This window comes from Chelonoidis abingdonii, chromosome 1 (genome assembly GCF_003597395.2).
Source record: "Chelonoidis abingdonii isolate Lonesome George chromosome 1, CheloAbing_2.0, whole genome shotgun sequence".
In the NCBI taxonomy this organism is placed as follows: domain Eukaryota; kingdom Metazoa; phylum Chordata; order Testudines; family Testudinidae; genus Chelonoidis; species Chelonoidis abingdonii.
In genome coordinates, this window is record NC_133769.1 from 156,432,649 (window position 1) to 156,460,078 (window position 27,430).

The window sequence follows — 27,430 nt, forward strand, 5'->3', positions numbered from 1 at the left end:
CTATGAAAAGGGGAATAAGGACAGCCCAGGGAATTATGGACCAGTCAGCTGAACATTGGTACCTGGATAATGGAGCAATCGATCAGTTTTAAGTACCTTAGAAGATAAATAACTGTTAACATGGATTTGTCAAGAACAAACTATGTCAGACCTACCTAATATTATACTTTGATAGAGTAACAAGCCTTGTTGATGTGGAGGAAGCAGAAGAATAATACATCTTGACTTTAGTAAAGCTTTTGATACTGTCCTGACTGAAAGCAGCCCTGTATTCGCACCCTATACATCATTGTAATAATCTTTGTACAAAATATACCTTGTGAGGTATCATTTGAAAACTAATAGCTTGCTGGTCAATAATATGGTGAACTGTATGTAGCAACATTCTATGCAAAGTTATGAATTTCCCTTGTAAGATGATAGCACATGTTCAAAATCACATAGCTCTGCCTAGACAAAAGTTGTTAAACAGGTCTACTCTAAACACAGGAATGTGTGTTTACCTCAAAGTACATATAAGTAGTAAACAGGGTTCTTGAGACAGCATAAGGGAGAAATGGCAGTAGATGACAGATCTGCATTTTAGCATACACCAGGGAGAAGAGAGAGCATGGAGCAACCTTCACCACTGGACTCCATGTCACCCCCTTTACTGTATGAATAAACTTTTGCTTTGACGGATAATCCTCAGAACAATCAACTTCGAAGTGTGACTGGACTATAAAAGTGAAAGGCAAAAACACCCCAATGTCATCATTTCCTTATCTCTTTCCCTATTTCACACACTTTCATCTCAGAAGACAAAGGAACCAGCCCTTTGACCTTGGGGGAGTTTCTGATCTGAATATCTGGTCAGCAATATTGCTGGGAATTGTGGGGATTTTACCTTGGGCCAGGTCTAGCTTGTTAAGTTTTAGATACCAGAAAGTGTTTCATCTCTTTCTCTTGTAACCATTTCTGACTTTAATACCTTATACATATGCTCACTTAAAATCTCTTTAAATAAACATATATATATATGTAATATAAACTATCCCATGTTGTGTTTGAACTAAACTGTTTGGTAACTCCATCTAAAATAGTAAACAGTTGAATATGGATCCCTTACAGGGCAACAGACCTCTAATATCTGAACTGCCCAGGTGAAGGCTGGACACTGCAGAACACATGTTTTTGGGGAAAATTTGGCACTGGGAGTGGGTTGGGGTCACCCTTCAGGTAGTAACCAAGGCTGCTGGAAGCCAGCATGTGGCTGGTGTGTTGCTGACAGGCTGCTGGGGCAGAGTTGCTGGACCAGGGCTGTAGCTATACACAAACACTCAGAATGTGATCTGCATGCTGGTAGACTGTTTGTGAATGGCCCAGGTTGGGAGCTACAACAGCAAAGCATTGTGAGGCGCCCAGGGTTGTGGGGCAAGCAGTGACACAACCCCTCACTGGTGTGGATTGCATCCTGGAATGTGACAGCTGTCTCACATGGTCATCTCATAAGCAAACTAGGGAAGTATATGCTAGATGAACCTACTTATACGGTGGGTACACATCTGGTTGGAAAACCATACACAGAGTAGTTATCAGTGTTCACAGTGAAGATGGAAGGACACATCGAATGGGGTTCCGTAGGGATCTGTCCTGCTTCCAGTTCTATTCCGTATCTTCATAAATGATTTTGATAATGGCCTAGAGAATACACTTGTAAAGTTTTGAGGGTGATCCCAAGATGGGAGAGGTTGCAATCTCTTTGAAGGACAGGATTAGAATTCAAAATAATCTTGGCAAATTTTGAGAAATGGTCTGAAATAAATAGGATGAAATTCAGTAAGGACAAATGTAGAGTACTACACTTTTTGTGCAATTGATTATTCCTTCCTTATACAAAATGAGAAATGACTGTCTAGGAAGGAATATGCAGAAAAGGATCTGGGGTTTATAGTGGATCACAAACTAAATATTAATTGTCAGTGTAATACAGTTGCAAAAAATCAATCATTCTGAGATTTATTACCAGGAGTGTTGTAAGCAAGACATGAGACGTAATTCTTCCACTCTATTCAGCATTGATAAGGCCTCAACTGGAGTTCTGTAGCCAGTTCTGGGCACCACAAAGTGGGAAAGATATGGATAAATTGGAGAAGGTCCAGAGGAGAGCAACAAAAATGGTTAAAGGTCGAGAAAACATGACCCAGGAGGAAAGATTGAAAATATTGGGTTTTCTCAGGGGAAGAAAAGATTGAGGGGTTGCGGGGAGGAACATGATAGTCTTCAAGTATGGAAAAGGTTGTTATAAAGAAGAGGGTGATAAATTGTTTTCCTGATCCACTGAGGACAGGACAAGGAGCAATGGGCTTAAATTGCAGCAAGGGAGATTTAGATTAGACATAAGGAAAAACTAACTGTAAATTAAGTACTGGAACCCATTACATAGGGAGGTTGTGACTGGAGGTTAGACAAACTCCTGTCAAGGATGGTCTAGATAATACTTAGACCTGCCTCAGCGGAGGGGACTGAACTAGATGACCTATCAAGGTTCCGTCCACTCCTAGATTTCTATGATTCTAAGACCAGCTCAGTCTGTTATATAAAATAAGCAAAATTTGAGAGAGTGTGGCAAAAATTGGATTTATTTAAACAGAAAGAACTGTGATTAGAGATCGTAATTTGGCATAACAAGTGGAGGGATTCCAAAAACCAAAATAAATATTTATAATTGGAATAACTGTAACTGCGTTTTAATTGAATACTTTTGATGGGATCAGGTTGCTGCCCCTTTTTCTAGAGGTTACATGGTGATATGCTTAAGCTAAGTAGGTTGGAAAGCCAAATTTGTAGACTCAACAGCTTGAGGGAAGGAGTTTCACCTTTAAGGTGACCACAGCTCACTGGGTCCCTGGGATCTATCATCAAGGTCTTGGGCCTTTGTCATGATCCTGAAAAATGTCCTAACTAGACTGGGCGAGAAAAAGGAGCCAGATAACATCACCCCCTTTGCTGGGTTTGGCAGAATTCTGAACAAGACTTGTCACGTGCACTTGAAGTTTCTGCTACTGCTTTCTTTGTAGTGTAATATTGTTTTTCCTTCCCTCCCTGACTTCTGCTTTCTCCTTTATTCCTCCTTTGGCCATCTGCTTAAAAATAATCTGGTTTAACTATCCAGAACAAATCGATGTGACAAACATGCTGTTGGCCTGTAGTCAAAAAAGCAAGCTATTAACAAAGGTTTTAGTTTGACTAGTAAAAGTTTGTGTCTGTGCGGCTATTAAAATTACGGTATGTGCTTTGTCTGTAATTTCCAAGAAATCAGATTTTACACTTACACACTCTCACTCAGCAAGAAGTTATAAGTTATACTTTCTTATTCTTTTCCTTCTTTTGGGAGTGTGTATGTTTGTCTTGTTTTGTCTTAAGAAGACAGAGTTGAACTTTAATAACCACTTGACCGTCATCTTTAATACCACCTAAAGAAACTGTCAGACAAAGGAGTTTTCCATATAAAAAACTCTATACAACTAAAGGGAAAGAGAATAAGGGAATTGTTAAAGTTTTTACTTAACTTCTGAAGTTTCAAATGCTTTACCTGTTTTTTGTGTTAATAAAAGGTTAAAAAGGTTTTAATTGTGATTGTAACAATGAGAGTAAGCTAGGGATAATTTGACACAAATCTTCAGATTTATCTGTTGTTGGGCCCAAGACACGTATGCATCAGTGTACCGTACTAATCCCTAGACTTTTGCAAGTCAAGAAAACTCAGCTCCCTTTCTTTCCCGTGTTTCTCCTTCTTAATTGGGATAGGAGATTTGAAGTGGGATAGAGGCCAAAGTGGCAGCATTTACAAACCCTGTATGATACAAGAACTTGTTGAAAGAATTGTCTGTCTCAATTCAGGGAGATGAAGACCATGTGGTGAGCCTGTGTTACGAGACCCTTCGCGATGGCCATTCAGTCCTACTCTTCTGTCCATCCAAGAATTGGTGTGAAAAACTGGCAGACATCATAGCCAGGGAGTTCTACAATCTGCAGGCTGAGAGTAAGAGAGGATGAGAAAGGAGCTCAATAGGAGACTATGAGCTGCACTATGCCTTTATAGCAGAGTAAGCCTGCTGAGAGTAATAAAAATATTCATTCTCTTTCTCTCTCCTGACTAAAGGGTTTACCAAAACCTCAGCACTTTCACCAGTTGCCTTGGACAAGGAAGGAATAGAGGAGGTGATGGACCAGCTAAGGCGCTCATTATCAGGTCTGGACACTGTGCTCGAGCGTACTTTACCATGGGGAGTGGCATTTCATCATGCAGGTATTTGAGGAGTTTACTCATTTCTCATGAGCATACTATATAGATACCAAAATCTAGTTGGACTTATATTTAGTAGTCATTTTCTGAAGTCTTTAGTCCCTTTTTGTCACTTATAGGTAAATCAAATGTTATTGCCACCCATAGCTAAAGCTAAGCCTGAGATTGTTTTTGTGGCCTAAAGCTTAACTAAGTAATTGTGCGGTAAACCACCTTTCTCTATTAATTTCAACATAAAGGACAATGGCAATTTACAAACCCAGCTTTTGTTAGTTGCTGGAAATACTGAGTTACAACCAAGACATGCTGTCAAAACTATTAGCCTTGTGAGTTAAGACAATATACTCAACCAAACACTGAGACAGGAGCTGTTATTCTGTGCCTCTGACAAAGGGCGAACATGGAAAGAGAGAAAAACTGTCACCTTTAGTGGTAGCTACTATCTGTTTACTCCAGCTCTGCAATTTGTTTCTCAGATAGGTATGGTCCCTCTGGAAGGGTAGATTGGAAGCAAGGTCCAGTTGTTGGAAGAAGTTTCCTCGTCTGTCCTGATGGTAGAAACCAGTGGATACTGCATCAAATATGCAGAGACCAGAATCCAGAGACCATGAGGGTGTGTAGTTAACCTTGAGAAAAATCCTGGTGTGAAACTGACAGGCTAAACACTCATTTGATCTCTAACTTAAAATGGAATATAATGTAATTTAAGGACAGTAATGTGCTGAATCAACCAAAGAAAGCTCTTCTCTCCCCTTGAGTTGTTTGGATGTCACTAACTGAAGTTAATGGAAAACTACTCAGGCTAATATGGCATTCTTTTCTGGAGATTTCCAGTGGCCCCACTGACTTTCAATTCCTCTGAATTTAAAAACAACCCAACCTTGAAGGTATGCCAGCAAAAGTTCATTTTTCAAAACAAGATTCCCAGTATGTATCAGGTTCCTTCTTGTCGTGACTTTGAGTAATTTTAGGTCCTTTGTCAGAATCCCAGGTTAACAGCTCCTCAGTTTAGAAGCCTTAAACTTGATAGTTTATCTCTTGTAGGGAAGCTGGTCTTGTTGGCTCTATTGTCACCCCAGCCCTTTGAGAGAAGGCTGCAAAACTGATCAGGGGACCTGAGGAGAGTGACTTACAAAGAAAGATGAAAGAGCTGAATATAGGGAGATTGGGTTAGAAGAAAGAAAAGTCTACTAATATTTAAAGCCTAGAAATGTCAAGGAAGAAAAAGAATAACTTAGGGTGGTGCAAGGCTGTGGACTTAGAAGTAGACTGATGAAATCATATAAATGGAACACTTCCTGGCAGTAAGTTTGATTAAGCTGTTCAGCAACCTCCCAAAGGAAGGGCTAGAAGCCCTTCTGGATACTCAAGACTAGACTGGAGAAAACACTGGAAAATTTGTTTTTTGATGGTTTGCAGGGAAATGAACTAGATAACTTAGTTGGACTCCAGGTTCAAGACAGCACATCACAGAAATTAAATAGGGAAAAAAACTGTTAACTCCCAGCCCCTATTAAAACTGCTGGATCCAACTTTCTTCTGTTTATAAAGATTCTCAAATAAATATTGTGTTTGTCTGACCTTTTATGGCATTTGCAAGCACTTTGGAGGAGCAAACTTCTAAATCATACTGTTAGTTAGAATAGTTAAAGGAAAACATTTCTGTAGAATTGAGATTATTTCAGCCATGCACGGCTCAAGATACTGATGTGACATGGCTCCATAGTTCTAATCGCTAATGGCAAGTGTTCATTAACACATGGGCTGTTCTCGCAAGGCTTTCTCTGCTGATGGTTATACTTCACCACAAACACGCTGTTAGTGTGTTTATTGAAAGCATTGTCTCCTCAGGTCTTACTTTTGATGAACGGGATATCATTGAAGGGGCCTTTCGCCAGGGATTGATTCGAGTCCTGGCAGCAACATCCACCCTTTCTTCTGGGGTGAATCTGCCTGCACATCGGGTAATTATCCGAACACCTGTGTTTGGTGGCAGACTCCTGGACATCCTAACTTACAAACAGATGGCTGGGAGGGCTGGCAGGAAAGGAGTAGACATAGTAGGTAAGTGGAGGCTTTATTAACATTTTCTAAGAACTGTGTTAACCTAATTACAACCAGGGCAGTGCTTTACAATTAGTGACTAATCGTGATGAATTCCTTTGTTATTCAGTAGGATAAAGTTAATCAAGATTAATTTGTTTGGTATTAATCGGGATATAATTTGTAATTCCTAGGGGATTCTGTTTCACTGCATGAATTGATTTTGGTGTCTGCATGTCAGGTTACTGGAGGCACAGTCTATTTTCTGTGTTGAATTTCATATCACCTCTAATACTCTGATCATTTGCTTTAATTGTGTGGGGTATGGCTAGTTTAGCAAGGAGTTTTACAGACTTAAAATTTGAGAGATTATGTTGAAGTTTTAGACCCAGAATTTGGCAAACATATACCTTCCACTTTGACGAGTAACATGAATTTATAAACCTCTCTCTAGGTGAACTACTTGTTTTGTGAATCTGAAAAATATTGAGTGCTTCCCTCTGGCAGTTCACAGGAAAAAGTATCTCGAGCTGTGCTAGCATCAGTCAAGAACTCTTTTGGCATGGCAAGGCAAAGAACTTTGTTAATGTCAGTTTTATTCAGAACGGAAGTTTTATTTCATGGCTAGAATTGATAGGAATTGAGTTTTTTGCAAATATACAAACAATGTGGAGAGTATAAAGATCAAAATAAATATAAAACAGCTGCCCTGCTGAAGGCATTATTGGCTACTTGCTGGAAGTTGATTACACTCTTTATAAATGGATTACTTTAGGGGTTCTCAAACTTCATTGCACTGCAACCCCTTGTGACAACAAAAATTACTACATGACCCTAGGAGGATAGGAGGTGAAAAGCCTGAACCCGCCCATGCCCTGCTGCCCAGGGTTGGGGGGCTGGGACCAAAGCCCGAGCCTGCAACCTGAGCCCTGCCACCCAAGGCTGAAGCCCTCAGACTTCGACCCAGGGCAGTGGGTCTCAGGCTTTGGCCTTGGCCCTCGGTCACAGCAAGTCTTAAGCCACTTTGGGGCCTCAGCCCACAGTTTGAGAGCAGCTGGATTAGATTTATGGCTACATTCATATTTAATGCACAGTTGCAGCTTGCAGACACTAAATACCTTGAAATGTAACATTCAATCTTGATTTGAGCGACCTAGCAGCATCTCATGTTGTAACCTAGTGTCTCTGTAGGACACACCACTGCATTGAAGAGGGAAATCACATGCTCTGTTGTAGAATTTCTTGTAGCCTGCTGGTTACACTTTGACCAAACCTGCTGTAACATGAAGTTGCTTGGCTTTTGAAGCTCCTTTTTCCCCCCCCCCCACCTCATGAGAGGAGGTGTTTTATTTTTTACCTGTCTGACATGAACCTTAGTTTACTCTTGCACAGTATGCAGTCTGAACATATGCTTATGAGTTTATAAATGTACCCTCCTCCCCCCATTCCATAAAGCGTTTTGGATGAAAATGTAAACATAATGGCAAATACCAGCTGCTGCTCTTTCTACCACAGCAATTCTATTTTCAAAAACAACAACAACTTCCTAGAATGGATTAGAAATTTGGTTGACAAACAAGGAACAAAAGTAAGGTTTTATCTGAGAAAGATGACCAACAACCTTCATCCGTAGCACAATTAAAAAAAAGAGTCTTTGAGATACTGTTTCAGTGGTACCTCACACCAATCAGGTTAAAATATAGATGGAGGTTGAAGGGGATAAATGTTGGTGAAATTGTGGTGAAAGAGGAGATTGTGTGCATATATGGTGGATATGTCTAGTCATTAGAGAGTATTGGAATCCAGTCAATGACCAAATATAAAAAATGATCCTTTGGTGATCCTCCTGGCACTTCCAGTGGAAATGGTCACTCAAAAGGAAATGAATGAATCTCTCTTCTGCTAGTAGTTGCTTGGCTATTAGCATCTCACTGGAAAAAGAAAAATAGCAAAACAATGGAGGAATGGTTCAAAAATATATGGGAGGTTGTGGTTATGGAAGAATTAACACACCAATTATGTACCAGCAAAATGAACAAATAGTTACTTAGATATTTGGTTACCTTTTATGTCAGAGAAAGTACATCACCTGCAAAAAACAACCAAATAACTCCTCTCCCTCCACGCCTCCTGTGCACACATCCACCCACACCTGTTCAATTGTTTTTAATAATATTTGGTAGACGTACCTGGTCTGTTAAGTATGTGTATATTGAGATTTCACTCAATTTAATAAAATTGACATAGATGTTGTAATGATACTCACTTAGTAATGTGGTAGCACCCTGTTACATAGAAATATCAGATTACTTTATTCCCAGATAATGTCTCTTTAAACAAATGCCAACTGTTGTTATGATAGTTTTTGTTTCTGGGCAGCCACCTTGACGTGGTGGAGAAGCTTGTGTATCCTTAAGACCCTAAGAGCAATGCCGTTGGGAGTCCTGTACTCCTGATAGGGTCACCCATGGTGGTTAAGTCGAAGGTGAGGTACCAAACAAAGTGAAGCCCAGCCCAACACAACACAACCCAGTGTAAGACCTCAATGGCAGAGCAGGTGGATGAAGCAGGATCACTTCTCAACGGCTGCAAAAGTGGACAAAGGCTGCAACGGAGGAGAACCCCCCGGTCATATTGGACCTCCTTGTCGCTGGACACAGGCGCCTCTTCTGCCAATATTTGTGCGGCTGCTGATGCGAAATGGTTCCCCCACATTAAATTACTCACACATAGGCTTCTCTCACAGGAAGTACTTTTTCCCACCTCCACCCATAAAAGTTCTGTGGTGATGGACAAGTGGTGACAGGGACAGGTGAAGTGATCACCAGGAATCCCTAGTCACAGACCCACACGCAGGCAGTGACCACAAGATGGTCGGCATGTGCCCCTGGACTGAGATGGTCGGCATTATTGGCAGCAGCAATCACAACTGAGCAGGCCTTTTTAAGAACGCCTCTGTTCGCTCCATATGGGGAAGGAGCTAAAAAAGGTGCCCCACGCAAAGGCTTTCCCACCATACCTGATGGGATAACTGTGTCCAGAGGGATCACTCCCAATGCGGTCGAAAACTGAAAATGTTTCTTGCCACTTGGAATGTCCATACTCTACTAGACGAATCAAAAAGTGAAAATACCCAAACACAGAACAGCAATTATTGCCCAAGACCTCTCGAGGTACCATATTGACATCATTGCTCTCAGTGAGATGACGTGTAGATGAAGGCCACTTGAGGGAAGGGGGCAGCAGTTACACTTTCTTCTGGAAAGGAAAACCAGCAAGTGACAGGCGAATACACGGTGTTGGCTTTGCAATCAAGAACCTTCTAGTCAACTGCCTGACTGGGCTCCCTGTCAGCATCAGCAAACGCCTTCAATTGGCCAATAAGTCATTTGCTACCATTATCAGTGCAGATGTGCAAAGCACGACCTTGTGATCACAAACACAATCTTCAGACAGCAGCAAGTAAAAAACAACTTGGCAACACCCATGTTCAAAACAATGACACCTCCTTGACTATGTCATTGTAAGAAAATAGGATTTAAGAGATGTCCAAATCACTGATGTCGTGAGAGGTGCTGATTGCTGGACGGACCACTGCCTGGTGAGAGGTGCTGATTGCTGGACGGACCACTGCCTGGTGAGATCAATCATGTCTATCTGGATTGCTTCAAAACATTGAAAACAATCCAAATCATACAGATGGCAAACATTCAAAGATTTCAGTCCTCAGTGCACCAAGAGAACTTCTAAACATTCTTCAGGGAAAAAATGACCATATGCACACCTGGAAATGACAACACAAGTGTCGAAGACTGGGAAGTCCTAAAATAGGCCATCCATGAGGCTTGCGAGGAATCTATTGGCTTTGCTACCCGCTACTATCAGGACTGGTTTTACAATGACAACATTGAGATCACAGCCCTTTTGGACTAGAAGAGAAAAGCTTTCTGTGACTGGCAAAACCATTCATCATCCAGTCAGAAGCAAAGCTCTTTCCATCAACTCAAAGCAGAAGTCCAAAGAAGGATCTGAGAAGTCAAAAACAAATGAAGAGTGGGGAAGATAGCATTGGCCTGCTAAACCCAGGGTTGTGAGTTCAATCCTTAAGGGGGCCATTTAGGGATCTGGGGTGAAAATCTGTCTGGGGATTGATCCTGTTTGGAGCAGGGGAGTTGGACTAGATGACTTCCTGAGGTCCCTTCCAACCCTGATATTCTATGATTCTATGGTGGGAGGGCAAAGCAAAAGAAATCCAAGCATTTGCTCAAAGACATGATATGCGAGCATTTTTTGGGAGACACTGTATGGAGCAAGCTCATGTGGCCTCTCACTGCTGAGATCCAGAGATGGTAGTACCCTTCTTAAAGATAATGAATCCTTCAAAGAGCGCTGGAAGGAACAGTACCAAAAGCTTTTAAATCAAGAATCAACTGTGACTGATGACATCATTGACTCCATCCCTCAGCACCCAATTTGGGAAACTCTTGCCAACCCACCAACACCTGAGGAGATCCGCAAAGCAGTTAAATGAATGAAGAACAATAAAGCACTGGATCCTAATGGCATACCAGCTGAAGTACTGAAAGTGTGGGGGAGAAGCACTGACTAAAAAGTTTCATTTGCTGCTCCTCAAAATCTGGTGCACCGAACAAATCCCCGCTGACTTATGTAATGCTAACATAGTCACCATTTTCAAAAAGGGAGATAAGGCCAACTGTGGCAACTAATGAGGCATTGCTCTTCTCTCCATTGCTGGGAAGAGTCTTGCTAGAATCTTACAGAATTGCCTGCTCTTTCTTGCAGAAGAAGTACTTAGAGTCTCAGTGTGGCTTCAAACCATCATGAGGCACCACAGACATGATTTTTTTCAGCCAGGTAGGTCCAGGAAAATTTTCAGGAAGAATACCAGGAGCTGTATATGGCCTTTATTGATCTGACCAAAGCCTTCGACTCTGTCAACTCTGAGGCTCTGTGGAAAGTCATGTCAGTTAGACTGCCCAAGCAAATTTGTCACCACTGTAAGATTACTCCACGACCAGATGATTGCCTCCATTCTGTGCAGTGGCTCTACTTCTGAGCCCTTTGTCATTCAAACTGGTGTAAAACAAGGTTTTGAACTGGCACCCACCCATTTCTCCATTTTCTTTAGCAGTTATGAAAATGTTATCCCAAAACATCTGCCACAGGACATTGGCATCCAATATCGGACTGACAGCAATCTCTTCAACCTTTCTAGTTTCCGTGCCAGAACTAAAGTAATATTGGCAACAATAACTGAACTCCAGTACGCACATGATTGTGCTGTAGTTGCACACTCAAAGGAGGATCTACAAACAGCCCTTAATTGTTTCTCTAAAGCTTACAGAAGCCTAGGGCCAATCTGAACACCAGCAAAACAAAAGTTCACCACCAGCCCATTCCTGGTCAATCATCAGACTCAGCAAGGAAGATTTTCATTGATGAAGAACTGGAAAATATAGAATACTTTGCCTGTCTTGGCAGCCATCTGTCACAGAGGGCAGACATAAGTATCGAGATTCAGCGCAGAATCTGCTGCACCGGCCTTGCCTTTGGCAGACTGTCTTGCGGATGTTCAATAATCACAACATAAGAACACACATTAGACTTTTAGTTTATAAAGCGGTGGTAATCCAAACTCTCTTCTATGGCTGTGAGACTTGGGTGACCTGTAGAAAACACCTGAAAAGCCTGGAACGTCAGCACCAGAACTTTGGTCGGAAGATCCTCAACATAGTGTGAGGATTGCTACACTAATGCCGGGGTCTTTACAGAGGCCAATATCTTCAGTGTTGAGACCCTGATTATCCAGCACCAGCTGGGTGTGCACGCCTGATGTACGCTTACCAGAACAGTTGTTGTACTCCCAACTCACCAAAGGAGAAAGGTAATGGAAGGCCAAAAGTAAGGTTTTAAAGACATCCTTGAGATAAACAAACATCAAAAGATGTGACATCGATACCACACACTGGGAGATAGTAGCCTAGGACAGGGATAACTGGCAAACACTTGTCAGAGAGGGAACGTCCATTTTTTAAGGAAAATTGCCTTGCCCTGGTCACAGAACAGCACCAGAAAAGAAAAGACAGACAACTGACATGCAGTGATCACGGCCCAACCCTGACATCCAACACCATCTGCTACGTCTGCTAGCAAGCCTGTGGCTCAAGTATTAGATTCCTCAGTCACCAAAGGACCGATTGAAAAATAAACATCTGTGAAAGAGATCATCCTTGACCTTGAGGGATCACTGACAACAATATGACAAGGATATGTAAACTTGTTAAAACTTCCTAAATAGTGTGTGAGTATAATATAAATATAAATAAATTACTATATATGATTTTTAAGAATAAAAAGAAAGAAAAGAAATTTAGTTGACAAAAGAGGAAACAGAGACTAATTGTTACTGTCAAGACTTCCAAATATTGGAATGTTGAAGTATCTGGGGACTTGAGTTTTTTCATTTGATCTGAGTAGAATTAAACTTTTTAATGTTTCTAAATTGGATTATTCCTACTTCTTCTCTGTTTGTTAAAATTGTCTCTCTCTTTCCATGGGAGAAGTGAGCAGGACTGTTTAGTATTGAGGAGCAGAAACTACGAAATTGGCCATGTTTCACCTTTTTCCATTTCTGGGTGAGTTGTGCAGGATGGTGGATGGATTAGTTACAGAACTACATACTGAACTAGCAGTTAGAGATGGACAAAACTTGTTGGATCATCCAGTTTTCTTCTCTCCAATGCAGGATTGTTCCTCAATGGCCAAAGCACTAGAAGAATCTGTCTAATCTCAGATGATTAGCAGATTAGTTAGTTCTGTGTTTGAAAAGGAATATGTTTTCATCTGACTAAGACTGCTTGTTGTAACTGTTTAGCACCTATCCGGAGATGTTGGCTCCAAATGTTTAATACACATTCCCTCACTGGGAAGGTATCTTCTTCCATGACTTTTTTCCCCACTGTGGTTCACTTTATCCTTGTAGATAATATGATTATATATGAATGTCATAAATATGTCGGTGGACAGTAGTTTTGGTTCACAACTTAGGGACCTTTGTATGACTTTCCCTGCCTCCCTTGGAATTTCATAGGTATATGAGTAACAGAGATTAAATTAATATTAGCTGATACATTAATGACTTTAGCACTTTATATTGTTTCAACTGTAAAAGGGAAGCTTAAAGTCTGGAGAACAAATGGTTACTAAGTCTCTTAAGGCTGCTGTCTTAGAATCTGTAAAGCTATCAGGATATTAATATATTTTCACTATGTTCTGAAGTATTGCTGTCAGACTGTTTGTATTAGGGAGAGGTGTCATTCAAGTGCAGTGTAGTTTTATCATCTGAGCTGCCTAGTTTCTGTCACATTTCACTTCTGTTTTCTCTCTGGATTTGTCACAGTCATTTCATCCTGCAACAGAGGAGAGAAAAAAATGGGCTCCTCTGCCTATTGTGGAACTAGTCGACTTCAGGACAAGCCAAGGCTTTCTCTGTCCTGAATCCTCCCTAGTATTGGATCTAGTGAGTGCAGTGTCTGTTAACAAATGGCATATGCTGTCTAATTAACTGTCATGCCCCTGTGGAGCCATTCCGCAGCATTGGGTAAACATTGTTAAGGATTGTACAAATATAAAATTGCTTGGCTTTTTGGCCAATGTCACCCAAAGTGTTCACTGATTCTCTGATAATGTGTCCTTACTGAACTTTGTACTCATTACAGGAAAATAGGCCAGAGATCTAGGAGGAATGTTACCTGCAGTATATTGAAATTTCTTACTCATGATCTGTGTAAATTTAAATGATGTTCCGTGCATGAATTGATAGATAAATAGTTTAAAAACTCTTCAAATTATGTCTTAATTGAAAATGTAGCTTTCTTTTTTTTTTTTTTTTTTTTCTTGATCACTTGATCTCTCTTTTTTTTCTCATAGGTGAGAGCATTCTAGTGTGCAAGTCCTCTGAGAGATCGAAAGGCATTGCTCTGCTTCAAGGATCACTCAAGCCTGTCCACAGCTGTTTGCTCAGAGGAGAGGGGGAAGGGGTTACCTCTAGCATGATACGAGCGATCCTGGAGGTATGGGACACATGGAAAGGGACTAGAACTTCGTTTGCGCCATTATTCCACATAAGTTTAGGATGACTGCTTATGTGAGACTGTTAAACATACTTCACACCCATTCTTCTTCTGCTTCCCCATTACTTCAACCCAGACAGCTTCACATGAAAGTAATACATATCCATTTCAGTCTGTATTTGCAGCTGCAATGTAAAGATGGAGCTGAGAATGTTGTTAATTCAGAGAGGCAGTGACTCTGAAAATTACATTTTGGGATTCCATCTTCGTGTCTCAGTGACTCCATATTAAATGTGCCCAGGTTTATAGGTGGAAAAAGGTATCACTACTAGCACTGCATGTTTAAACAGAGATCTGAGGCAAAAGCTACACTACGAGCCGGGGGTGTGATACCCCTGTTTGTGTGCATATACTCGCGCTAGCTCTCACTGAGCTAGCACGGGTATAAATAGTAGCATAGCTATGGTAGCGTGGGTCGCAGAGGCATGACTGGTCCGTGCGGCGGGTATATACTTTGCATAGCTCAGCTGTGCTTCTGTTCCTGCTACCTGTGCTGCCATGGCTGTGCTGCTGTTTATACTCATGCCAGCTGAATAAGAGTTAGCACAGGTAGGTAGACGCATAGACTTTTAGATCAGAAGGGACCATGATGATCTTCTAGTCTGACCTCCTGCACAACGCAGGCCACAGAATCTTACCCACCTACTCCTGTAACAAACCCCTGACCTATGTCTGAGCTATTGAAGTCCTCAACTTGTGGTTTAAAGACTTCAGGGTGCAAAGAATCCTCCAGCAGGTGACCCATGCCCCACGCTGCAGAGGAAGGCAAAACCCCCCCAGGGCCTCTGTCTGTCTACCCTGGAGGAAAATTCCTTCCCAACCCCAAATATGGCGATCAGGGATACACAAGCAAGCCAATCACACCCTTAACTTGTAGTATAGACCTGGTCTGAGAGTCAAAGTAGATCGTTTAAATCATTAATACTAAGGTTCTGTAGACGAATTTAGGCCCTCGGTTATGCACTCCTTTTCTACTGATGTGATTAATTGGAACTTAATAAGTAATTCTGTTAATGTACGAGAAATAGAATCCTGCTCGATCTCTCTTATGTGCACTCGTTCTGCAGGACTAATTGAAATAAAAAAGCAACAGAACTATTTTTTGCCACTTATGTGAACTGATCTGACTCTAACATCTAGGGAGTAGACCTGTCCATTTTTACAAAGTTGCTTTTTAGGTTTTAAACATTTTTGTAATCCAGTTTCTTTCTTAATTGTTTTACATATAATCTCTTCTGAAGAAACTATATTAGTATCTGGAGACTGGTCAGATATGCCCCAGATTCTGTATTTTTATTAGCAGTGAGAGGTGTACAGAGTATAGGGATCTCTAATTAAATTAACTATTTTTAAAATGTAGCTCTCCAAAATGTCTCCCCTTTTGTTGGTAGTTAGTTTTTTTGTTTTTTTTTTTTTACTTAAAAAAAAAAATTTGAATTCACTACAGAATGTTTTTGTTACTAAATCTCCCCTTGCCTCCAGTGCTGAGGTAGTAACTCATGAAGAAAGAGGGTAACATAAAATAAAAGCGTAATACAAAAACCTCTACAAACCAGGAAAACGGTAAAGGGATACGATATTTACTTGTGTTTTTAAAAAACGTACAAACCCACAAAACAAAAAACTTCAATAGATGAACAGCACTAGGGAGCATCCTGCTTCTTGGTTTGGTTGTTTTGTATCCAAAACTTAATGAATTATGTTTTACCCTTTTCTTAGAATCTCTCAGTGGTGTCCAAGCAGTGAGTCTAGTTTTAATCTCCTTATCCTGAAAGGCTACTGTGTGCCTTAGTGCCTCCAGAATGTTAGGATGCTCTTTAAATGGGGTTACTAATTCACTTTCTCATGCAGTAAGCAATCTGATACAGTAGGCAGAGTCAAAAGCATCTTATCGTCTTTGTAAAATAAAGATAAACTGTCTTCACAGCTATCCTCCTCAGTGGTGGTAGGAGTTTGCAGCTGTTTTACCACATGTTCCTGTCACACCAAACTTTTTCTTTGGACCCATTATAGATCATTCTATTAATTTTTCATGTCTTAAATTCTGTGTTACTCTTTTGCAACTATGATGATCATGGAATTTTCTTTAACAGATCATAGTGGGTGGAGTGGCCAGCACTCCAGATGATGTGCGGACCTATGCTTCCTGCACACTCCTTGCTGCCAGTCTGAAAGACAAAGATCAGGAAAGTGAGAGAGATGAAGACAGAGCTCAGAATGGAGCTGTTGAGGCTTGTGTGAGATGGCTGCTAGAGAATGAGTTCATCCAGATTTTAGACTCTGGCAATGGAATTAAAGGTAAAAATGGATGCTTCTGGGTGTTATGTGTCCACATTGTCTGCTCTTTGAGTGACTGTAATCTAGAGATTTTTGGCTGGGCAGTACTTCAAGAGCTGAGTGTAATTTATAATTAGCCTTCTGGGATTTAGCCAAAAAAAGCTTTAGCAGACACTGGCAGTTGATTAAGATGCCATGAATTCAGTTTTTTCATTAATTTATTTTTAGTATGTGTTTAAGAAAAAGCAGTTCTTCATGGTGTGACCTCTGCATATCCCCACTAAGACTCATGTGTTCTAGCTTACAAGTCATGGAACTACAAAGCAGTGTGTTCTTTATGGAGTATGTTAACACTGACCATGGACCTGATATTTCGGATTCTTTAATCTTACTTCCTCTTCTTTTGCCAGCAAAATTGGCCCTGACATTTCCTCTCGTTCTGTTTCACTAGACATTTAGTTTGGGATACTTTCTATTTAGGATAGTTAAGTTTTTAATGTTTTGTTCAGTTAAAGATAGGAAATCTCATTCCTGTTGGTGTCTAAGGGTATGTCTACACTACCTGCTGGATTGGCGGGTGGTGATTGATCTATCAGGGATTGATTTATCGCGTCTAGTGTAGACGCGATAAATCTATCACCGATCGCTCTGCCATCAACTCCTGTACTCCACCTTGGCGAGAGGTGGAAGCGGAGCTGACAGGGGAGCAGCAGCAGTCTACCCTGCGCTGTGAGGTAAGTCGACCTAAGATACGCAACTTCAGCTATGCTATTCTCGTAGCTGAAGTTGCGTGTCTTAGGTCGATTCTCCCCAGTGTAGACCAGGGCTTAGATCCAGCATGGTGATTCCAATGAAACATTATACTTTTAAAAGGTGTGCTTTGTGTGGCATAAAAATTTTCAACCCAGATCCCCAGCACATATGGGACATCTGCATTTGGATTTTGATATGTTAAGCTTTCACCCTATTAAAATTGCAGCCTCAGAGACTTTGTTTAATGTTCAGTTTGGGAGGCAAGAAAGTTACTTGCTCATAACTGAAGTTCACTGAATATGTTACCTCTGTAGATCCACACAGGCCCTCCCTTTTTCCCTGCATCTTCAGCTGTTGTTATTAGCCAGAGGAAGTGGAGACAACCTGAGAAGGGGCAGTCCCTTTCATAATTTCAGTTTGGAAAGTGTCCATGCTCTTCTTACTGTTCACACTGTTTTCTAAGGTTCAGAGACCTGCAAGCAAAAGAGTGCCACTCCTACAGTTGCAATATATTTGGAGAATCCCAGCTGTTGGTCACTCTAGTGTTTCCTAATATAAAAATAAGAGAGACAACATGAGAATATTGGGGGGGGGGGGGGTATTTTTTATTTTTTTTTAAATTTTAAAAAGAGAAATATGTAACTCCAGTTTTGGACAACAGGAACAAAGGGGTGGGTATGACGGGGTTCCCAGGGTGCAGCCTGGTACTGTGGGACCGCTGTGCCCCCTTAACTCTCCAGCCTGGGCTGTCTTTCACAATGCTTTGCTAGTGACAAGTAGCAAACCCTTCCAGGTGCTGTGATCACTCAACTGAAGCACGTGTGGAGCCCCACACCCAGCTAGATTGAAATGAATGCTCCCAGAGCCACTCATGGATGACACAGAGAAAGGCACCAGCCAAATCCTCCCAGCCTTGTACCTCAGGAATATACCGTTTTGCACTGCTCAAGACGAGCAGTGCAAGTTTATTAATTGGTTCACTACTTCATCAATGGAAAGTAGATATACATCAGCCATTGTGAACTTGGGCAGATTTACCAAACACTTCAGGCAAACTCATTGGAAAAGATAAAACAGTAAAACATGTTTTTTGACTACAAAAGATGGATTTTAAATTATTATAAGTAAGGCTATGATTTAATCACAGAGGTCACGGCAGTCACGGATTGTGAGACTTCACTGGACCTCCATGACTTCTTGGGGTTCAGCTGTCAACAGCTGTGGCTGGAGCCGAGGCTGGGGCTGGAGCCAGGTCTATGCTCCCCTGCCCTGTGTCAGGGGCTGCAACCAAGGCCTTGTGCCCCTGCCCCATGGCTGCAGCTGGGACCATGCCCTGCGCACCTGCCCCGTGGTGTGGACTGCAGCTGGGGCCATGTGCCCCTGCCCCAGGGCTTATGCTGGAGGCTAAACCAAGTCTGTGTTCTTCTGTCCCACAGTGGAGGCTGAAGCGGTGGCCGTGTGCCTCTTCCCCACAGTGGTGGTTGTAACTGGGCTGTTTGCCCCTACCCCACGACCCCTGCCAGAGGCTGAAGTGGAGGCGTGCTCCCTCTTCCATTGGGGGCTGCAGCTGGGGCTGTGTGCTCCATTCCGCCGTGAGAGCTGTAACCGTCCATGGCTTCCACCAGGGGTTGCACTGGGGTCGTGCGCCCCTGCCCCGCGGCTTCCATGAAGGTCTGCAGCTGGAGCTGCGCATCCCTGCCTCGCAGCTTCCACAGGGGGCTCCAGCTGGGGCCGTGCACCTTTCCCCATGGATTGTACGGTTATTTTTGGTAAAAGTCGTGCACTGGTCACGGGCTCTGTGAATTTTTGTTTGTTGCCCGTGACCTGTCTGTGACTTTTACTAAAAATAACTGTGACAAAAATCAGCCTTAATTATAAGCGATAGGCAAAGATTCAGAGTTAGTTACCAAAATAAAATATAAGCACGCAGTCTAAACTTTCAACCCTATTAGACTGGGCAACATCTAGATTGAGTAGTTCTTCAAGTGATTGCTCATATCCATTCCAGTTAGGTGTGTGCGCGCTGCATGCATGTTCGTCGGAAGACTTTTTATCCTAGCAACATTCAGTGGGTCGGCTGGGTGCCCCCTGGCGTGGCGCCGCTATGGCACCGGTTATATACCCTAGCCGACCCAGCCACCCTTCAGTTCCTTCTTACTGCCCGTGTCGGTCATTGGAACAGTAGAGCGTGGCTTAGCTGACCTCCACTTCTCTAGCTACTCGTAGTTCTCGTTAGTGGGGTTCGGGGAGTATCCCCTTCCCTGCACCCGGTGCCGGAGCCCATGCCCGGCTCACCGGGTTTCAAACCGTGCTCGGCCTGCCACAAGCCGATGCCAACAGGAGAGCCGCACGACTCCTGTTTGAAGTGCCTCGGGGAATCGCACTTGACAGCTGAGTGCCCCATTTGCAAGGCTTTCAAGCCGAGAACAAAAAAGAAGCGGGACATCAGGCTTAAGCAGCTCCTCATGAAGGCGGCCCCCACCCCTCCACTTTCAGCACCGAGCACTGGTCAGTCGGTGAGCAGAAGCGCCTCCGTGGCACCAGACCGTACCGGTATGCCCAAGGACTCATGGCACCGGACTTTGTCGGCACCGAAGTCAGCTCAACGACGCTCCCTCTCCCCGAGGTTGAGGAAGGCCAAGACTCCTGCTGCTTTGGCACTGACTGCACCGCAGCCAGAGAGTACACCTAAGTCGGATCGTCCAGCGCCGACACCCGCTGCGGCACCGACTAAATCGGCACTGTCAATTCCGGTCCCACAAGGGCCATCGAGTCCGGCGCCTGTTAGCTCCTCGGCGCGTGCCACGGTAGAGCTCACCATGCCATCCACGCCAGAGGCGTTCTCAGCGTCGAGGAACCTGATCACCCTGACAGACTCGGCACTGCCTCTATCCCCAGCACCGCCGATGAGGGTAATCCAATCCATAGGCAAGCCGACCTTGATTAGACCACCCTCTGTCGGCGCAGTGGACCGGCACTGCTCACGATCGCGGTCGCACAAACGCTCCAGATCCAGACGGCACTCCCGTTCTCGATGCCGTTTGCAGTCCCGGCACCGGTTGGACTCTCGTTCACCGGCTCATTATCCCTGGCACCGCTCCAGTTCACGGCACCCCTCCAGGCACCATGCCTCCCGAAGCCATTCACGACACCAGGATTCGAGATCTTGGTTGACCTCCCAGCACCGATCTGTTCTCAGGTCCCACTCTCGATCCCGGTACCGATATGCATCCCGGCACCGGTCTCCGAAACCGAGGGGAGCCAGGTCCGTTGGAACATCTGCACAAGGCTTCTCCGCTCCTCCATGGCCATCCGTGCATACGCCATGGCGAGCAGGCGCCAGCCCCAAAGTCAAAGGAGGCTAGGCGAATGGACCTACTCGGCCGCCAGGTGTATTCGGCAGGCGCCCTACAGCTCCGGGTGGCAAATCAGCAGGCTCTGCTGAGCCGTTATAGCTACAACACCTGGGCAGAGGTGGGTAGATATACAGAGCTACTCCCCCCGGACTCCTGACAGGAATTCGCTGCATTCCTAGAAGAGGGGGAAAAGGTGGCCAGAACCTCCCTCCAGGCTTCTCTAGATGCGGCTGACTCAGCAGCCAGAACTCTGGCCTCTGGTATCACCATGAGACGCATCTCATCGCTACAGTGTCCAACTTACCGCCTGAATTACAATATACCATCCAGGATTTACCCTTCGACGGTAGTAGTCTGTTCTCGGAGAAGACTGATCCCAGGCTACAAAGCTTGAAAGACAACAGGGTCATCATGCGCTCCTTGGGCATGCATACACCTGTGACCCAACGCAGACTTTTCCATCCCCAGACTCACCGCCCGTACTTTGTGGCCAGACACAGGCAAGACTTTAGTAGATGGCGCAGGCGGGGTGGCCATAGATGCCAGTCCAGACCCCAAGGGGCCCAAAACCACGGCTCCTCAAAACCACCAGCGGGGCCTAAGTTTACCTTTTGAAGGTATGCCCGAGGACAGCATACCAGTTTCAGGACAGGATCCTTTTCCTCCCTTCTCCAACCGCCTCTCCTACTTCCTCCTGGTGTGGTCCCAATTGACCTCAGACCTCTGGGTCCTACGTACTGGGAAACAAGGATACTACCTCCAATTTGTTTCATCTCTGCTTTCCCACCCTCCCACCCGGTCCCTCTTCAGGGACCCCTCTCGCGAGCAGTTCCTCCTACAAGAGGTGCAGACGCTCCTCGCCATAGGAGGAAAAGAGGAGGTGCCGCAAAATGAGAAGGGCAAAGGGTTTTACTCCCGGTACTTTCTGATCCCTAAGTCAAAAGGAGGCCTCAGGGCCATCCTAGACCTGCGAGGCCTCAACAAGTTCATGATAAAGTTGAAGTTCCTCATGGCCTCCCTAGGGACCATTATCCCATCCTTGGATCCTAGAGACTGTTATGCTGCCCTCGATGTGAAGGACGCGTACTTCACATCGCCATTTTTCCTCCACACAGGAGGTACCTTCGCTTTGTAGCCAACCACCAGCACTTCCAGTTCACGGTCCTCCCCTTTGGCCTTTCCACGGCCCCAAGGGTGTTTACAAAGTGCATGGTCGTAGTCGCCGCACACCTCTACCGATGTCGGATACACGTATTCCCGTATCTGAACGACTGGCTCATCAGAGGGACCTCCGAGACACAGGTCAGACAGCATATAGACATTGTCAGGGACCTATTCACATGTTTAGGCCTGATGCTCAATGTAGAGAAATCCACACAAAGGCTTGACTTCATAGGAGCTACCCTGGACTCCAGTCTAGCCAAGGCCTACCTACCCAGCCGCGATTCCAGGCAATGGCAACGATCATTCGAGGTCTGCAGAACTTCCCAATGACCTTGGCTCGCACCTGTCTCGGTCTCCCAGGTCACATGGCTGCCTGTACTTATGTGACCAAATATGACAGGCTCCGCCTCCGACCCCTCCAAACGTGGCTCAATTCGGTCTACCATCCCGGCAGGGACCTGATAGACACAATAGTCACCATTCCCCCGAGCACCCTACGCTCCCTCGACTGGTGGCTAACACCCTCCCTGGTATGTGCAGGGTTACCGTTCCATCCGCCACAACCCTCACTGTCCCTGACGATGAACGCATCATCTCTCGGATGGGGGGCTCACCTTGGACACCTTCGTACCCAGGGCCTTTGGTCACCACAGGAGCTGACGCTTCACATAAACGTCTGAGAGCTCAGAGCGGTCCGCCTGGCGTGCCAGACATTCCAGCAGCATCTACACGGCTGTTGTGTCTCAGTGTTTACAGACAACACGACGGCCATGTATTATATCAACAAACAGGGAGGGATTCGATCTTCCTCCCTCTGTCAGGAGACCTTCCGACTCTGGGACTTCTGCATAGCCCCTCAATAGACCTGGTAGCGTCCTTTCTCCCAGGGGTTTGGAACACTCTCTAGCGGATCAGGTGAGCAGATCCTTCCTCTGCCACGAATGGTCGATAAGACCAGATGTTATTCATTCGGTCTTCCAGAAGTGGGGCTTTCCCCTCATAGACCTGTTTGCCTCTCGCACGAACAGGAAATGCCAAGCGTTCTGCTCCTTCCAGGGTCTTTCACTGGGATCAATCTCGGACGCATTCCTCATGTCGTGGAAGCACCGGCTGCTCTATGCCTTCCCTCCGTTCCCGCTGGTTCACAAGGTCGTGATAAAACTCCGCAGGGACAGAGTGCACCTAATCATGATCGCGCCAGTGTGGCCCAGACAGCACTGGTACATCACAGTGCTCAACCTGTCCATAGCCAGCCCAATTACCCTGCCTCTCCACCTGGACCTCATAACTCAGGGCCACGGCAATCTTCGCCACTCGGACCTGCAGGCCCTCCACCTCACGGTGTGGCTCCTGCGTGGCTAAACAGGTCGGAGTTACGCTGCTCCACTCTGATACAACATATACTCCTGAGTAGCAGAAAGCCTTCCACTCGGTCAACATATCTGGTCAAGTGGAAACATTTCTCCTGCTGGTGTGAAACGCAGAATACTACTCCCTCTCAGGTCTCAGTCCTCACTATCTTGGACTACCTCTGGTCCCTTAAGCAACAGGGCCTGGCGATATCGTCTCTGAGGGTCAACTTGGCGGCCATCTCCACATTCCATCTAGGGGAGAGTGGACACTCCGTGTTTTCCCATCCTTTAGTTACTAGATTTCTCAAGGGCCTGGAATGCCTCTACCCCCAAGTACGCCACCCTGCCCCTACCTGGGACCTCAGTCTACTCCTAACCAGGCTTATGCTTCCACCATTCGAGCCGTTGGCAACTTGCTCGCTGCTATACCTGTCCTGGAAGACAGTTTTCTTAGTGGCCATTACATCGGCCAGACGAGTCTCCAAGCTTCAAGCGCGAACGGTGGACCCACTGTATACTGTCTTTCACAAGGACAAGGTACAGTTGCGACTGCATCCGGTGTTCCTCCCTAAGGTAGTGTCGGCCTTCCATACCAATCAGGACATCTTCCTTCCGGTCTTCTTCCCGAAGCCTCACTCATCTTGGCGGGAACAGCAGTTACACTCTTTAGATGTCCGTAAGGCGCTCGCTTTTTATATCGATCGGACGAAGCCCTTCCGGAAATCGCCCCAACTCTTCGTTGCTGTGGCTGACCAGATGAAAGGCCTACCTGTCTCCTCCAAGAGGATCTCCTCTTGGATGACGGCGTGCATCTGCACGTGCTATGACCTGGCTCATGTTCCCTCGGGCCATCTCACTGCACATTCGGTCAGAGCTCAGGCTTCATCAGCCGCCTTCCTGGCCCCTGTACCAATCCAGGAGATATCTCGCGTAGCTACCTGATCCTCAGTTCACACCTTTGCTTCGCACTATGCTCTGGTCCAACAATCTAGAGATGATGCAGCCTTTGGCTCAGCGGTTTTGCACTCTGCCACATCTCACTCCAACCCCACCGCCTAGGTAAGGCTTGGGAATCATCTAACTGGAATGGATATGAGCAATCACTCAAAGAAGAAAAGACGGTTGCTCACCTTTGTAACTGTTGTTCTTCGAGATGTGTTGCTCATATCCATTCCAAACCCACCCTCCTTCCCCACTGTCGGAGTAGCCGGCAAGAAGGAACTGAAGGGTGGCTGGGTCAGCAGGGGTATATATCCGGTGCCATAGCGGCACCACTCCAGGGGGCGCCCAGCCAACCCACCGAGTGTTGCTAGGGTAAAAAGTCTTCGAACGAGTGTGCACGCGGCACGCACACACCTAACTGGAATGGATATGAGCAACACATCTCGAAGAACAACAGTTACAAAGGTGAGTAACCGTCTTTTTCTCACCAACTGGATATTGCAATTCATAGTACAGAGGTTTCACCCTTGAACCCTGGGCCAATCTCCTCTGCTGGAGTCTTCAGTCTTCTGAGTGTCTTTGTCGCTTGCAACATAAGTGGGAGAAGGAGAAAAGGCCAAGCATAGGCCACTGTGTTCTTTTTTTATACTTATAGTCCCATGTGCTTGGAGAACACGAGTCCAGGCATGTCTGGTGGGCATTGCTGAGTCCCCAGGCAAGGTTGACCAATTCCCTTGGTGTGGCCTTGTGCAAATGAGTCATTGAATTGTAGCTCCCTTGCTGAACAATGGCTGTTGATGGTTGTTCAACACATGCCCGGGCATCGGTTACTTTCCTTGCTGTTGTCTCTGGGGAGCTAATATCTGGCTGATTCCCCAACTTACAGCATGTTTTACTGACAACCATACAACACAATCTTTTATATACTATACTTATATACTAATGATATACATATTTAGATAGGCTACGATCTGCTGAAAGTCATTGTTCTTTTTCCTGATACCTCACATGGCCTGATTTATATACAATATCTACTACAATTATATATAAATAAGGAATATGGGGGTTACATGGTGCTCCCCCAAGGTATAGAGTGTCACAGTGGGATTTACATCAGGTTTTTTTTTTTTTTTGACTTAGAGTTGTCTCTCATTCAGTTGGAGCACAGGATTGAGAGCCTGAGTTTTGCTCCCAGCTCTGAGGCTAACTAGCCTTTGGTGAGGCATTTAGACTTCCAGTGTTAGTTTCCCATCTGTAAAATGGAGAAATACTCCTCTTCCCCAAAGACGGTTTATTATTATTTATAAAGCACTTTCCAAATTGAAAATTAAGTATTAGCTTTTGTGTAATATTAAATTCCTGTTTCTCTTACAGCAGAGGTCTATCGTCCAACACATCTTGGCACTGCTACTCTTTCCTCTTCTCTGTCACCAACTGAGGCCCTGGGAATCTTTGCTGACCTCCAGAGAGCTATGAAGGGTTTTGTCCTGGAAAATGACCTGCATATTCTCTATTTGGTAGGTTCCTTGTTTGTCTCTCTATAGCAGCTTTAGTTGTACAGGTGAGGGAGAAGAGAATACACAGCATTTTGGATTCAAGAATCTCTTGCTTTGTTTATTTTGTTCAGGTGGTCCCTCATGGGGAAATGTTTTGAAAAGCATTCAGTTCAGGGTGGATAAAAAATGATGACTTAAAAAAATTAAATCCGATTATTTTAATTTAAATTGGATTTTTTTATTTAAATTAAGTTCCCATGCTTTTAGTTGGACAGTATAGTGGTCACTGAACACATTATGCACCTCCATGATGTTCTGTCCTGAGCCAAATCTGGCACGTTACAGGGTAGGATGTCTGTGATGGACAGGTATCTGTTGATGCTGTTCAGTCATCATGTTTCAAGTCTTCTTGGGGTTTTTCCATCCTGCTTTCATTGGGTCAAAATTAGAGGTGATTCTTACAGGAAAGTTGGTAGGCATTCGGAGTAGATGAGCATGCCACCTTAAACATTGGGTGACAGTTTTGAGAGAGCAAGACCTGTTTAGTTAGAAAACATCTCTTCATTTGACATGAATTCATACTACTTGATGTTCTCAATCATTCAGTGACGCTTCATCTGAAGCAATGAAGAGCCATCTTTCAGTCCAAGAGGTCAGAATACTGATCATAGTAGCATTATATAGCTTCAGCTTTGTTGGTTTAGGAAAGATGTTCTTAATGAGGCACCCCATTATGAACAGCGCTTTTGCAGCGCAGGCTTCACATTTTCTCAGTGATGCCCCTGTTTTCAACAACAGAAGTGAGGTAGGGGAAATCACTGACAGTCTTGACGGGGTTGTCATCCACTGAGATGCTAGGGCCAGCGGTATGTTTGAGATTAAAGCCAAAATTCTTCCAGTTGCCACTCTAAACAATTTTCAGGCTGACTTTTGCCACTGAGCTTTCCACGATTAGTTCATCTGTTGATTCAGTAACTAATGCTATGTCATCAGCAAAATCGATGTCAAGGAGATTCTTATCATCAAGGCGTATGTATTGACTTAGTCCCTGGTTAAGCACCTAATTTATGATGATATTGAAGAGTTCTGGAGTTGCAATGCATCCTTATCAAATGCCCAATCTAATTTGGAAGACGATTTTTTTTTTTTCCTATTTACAAGAACCTAGCTTGAGTAGGCATATAGAAGATGAAATGTTCTCCAGAGTTTGTCAGGAAGGCCTGCGAGTTTCAAGATCAGTCAGTGATTCGCTGACAGCAAAATCAAATATTGTTGATTGTGCATTGTGGTCCACAATGCACAATGTGAACAGGGCATTTCAGTTCTCATGCCTTTTCAATATGCTGGCGCACTGAGGAATTGCTCCATCATGGAATGGCTGGGAATGAAGCCAGCTTATCGTGGTCTTCTCTTGCTCATTAAGCTATCAGTGGCTCAGATGAGCAAGACAGAAGGAAAAACTTTCCCGGGAACAGGTAGATGAGTAATGCTGTGATGTTGCAGCGGTCTTGTTTGCTGCCTTTACATTTCCAAAGCTACAAAATAATGCCTTTTTGCCAGTGGGACTGGACTGAGTCTGTTCTTCAGATGATATTGAACAGCATGT

The 27,430-nt window shown here is 44.3% G+C and overlaps 1 protein-coding gene across 1 annotated transcript in view; it reads left to right on the forward strand.

The window, feature by feature from the left end:
* The window catches only part of POLQ (DNA polymerase theta), a 189,800-nt gene that overhangs the window by 37,053 nt on the left and 125,317 nt on the right, over nt 1–27,430 (forward strand). Inside the window, exons 7-12 of the mRNA XM_032773589.2 lie at nt 3,883–4,024; nt 4,145–4,291; nt 6,140–6,352; nt 14,282–14,424; nt 16,578–16,782; nt 25,703–25,845. Coding sequence (XP_032629480.2) covers nt 3,883–4,024; nt 4,145–4,291; nt 6,140–6,352; nt 14,282–14,424; nt 16,578–16,782; nt 25,703–25,845 — 993 coding nt within the window. The remainder of the gene's footprint in view (nt 1–3,882; nt 4,025–4,144; nt 4,292–6,139; nt 6,353–14,281; nt 14,425–16,577; nt 16,783–25,702; nt 25,846–27,430) is intronic.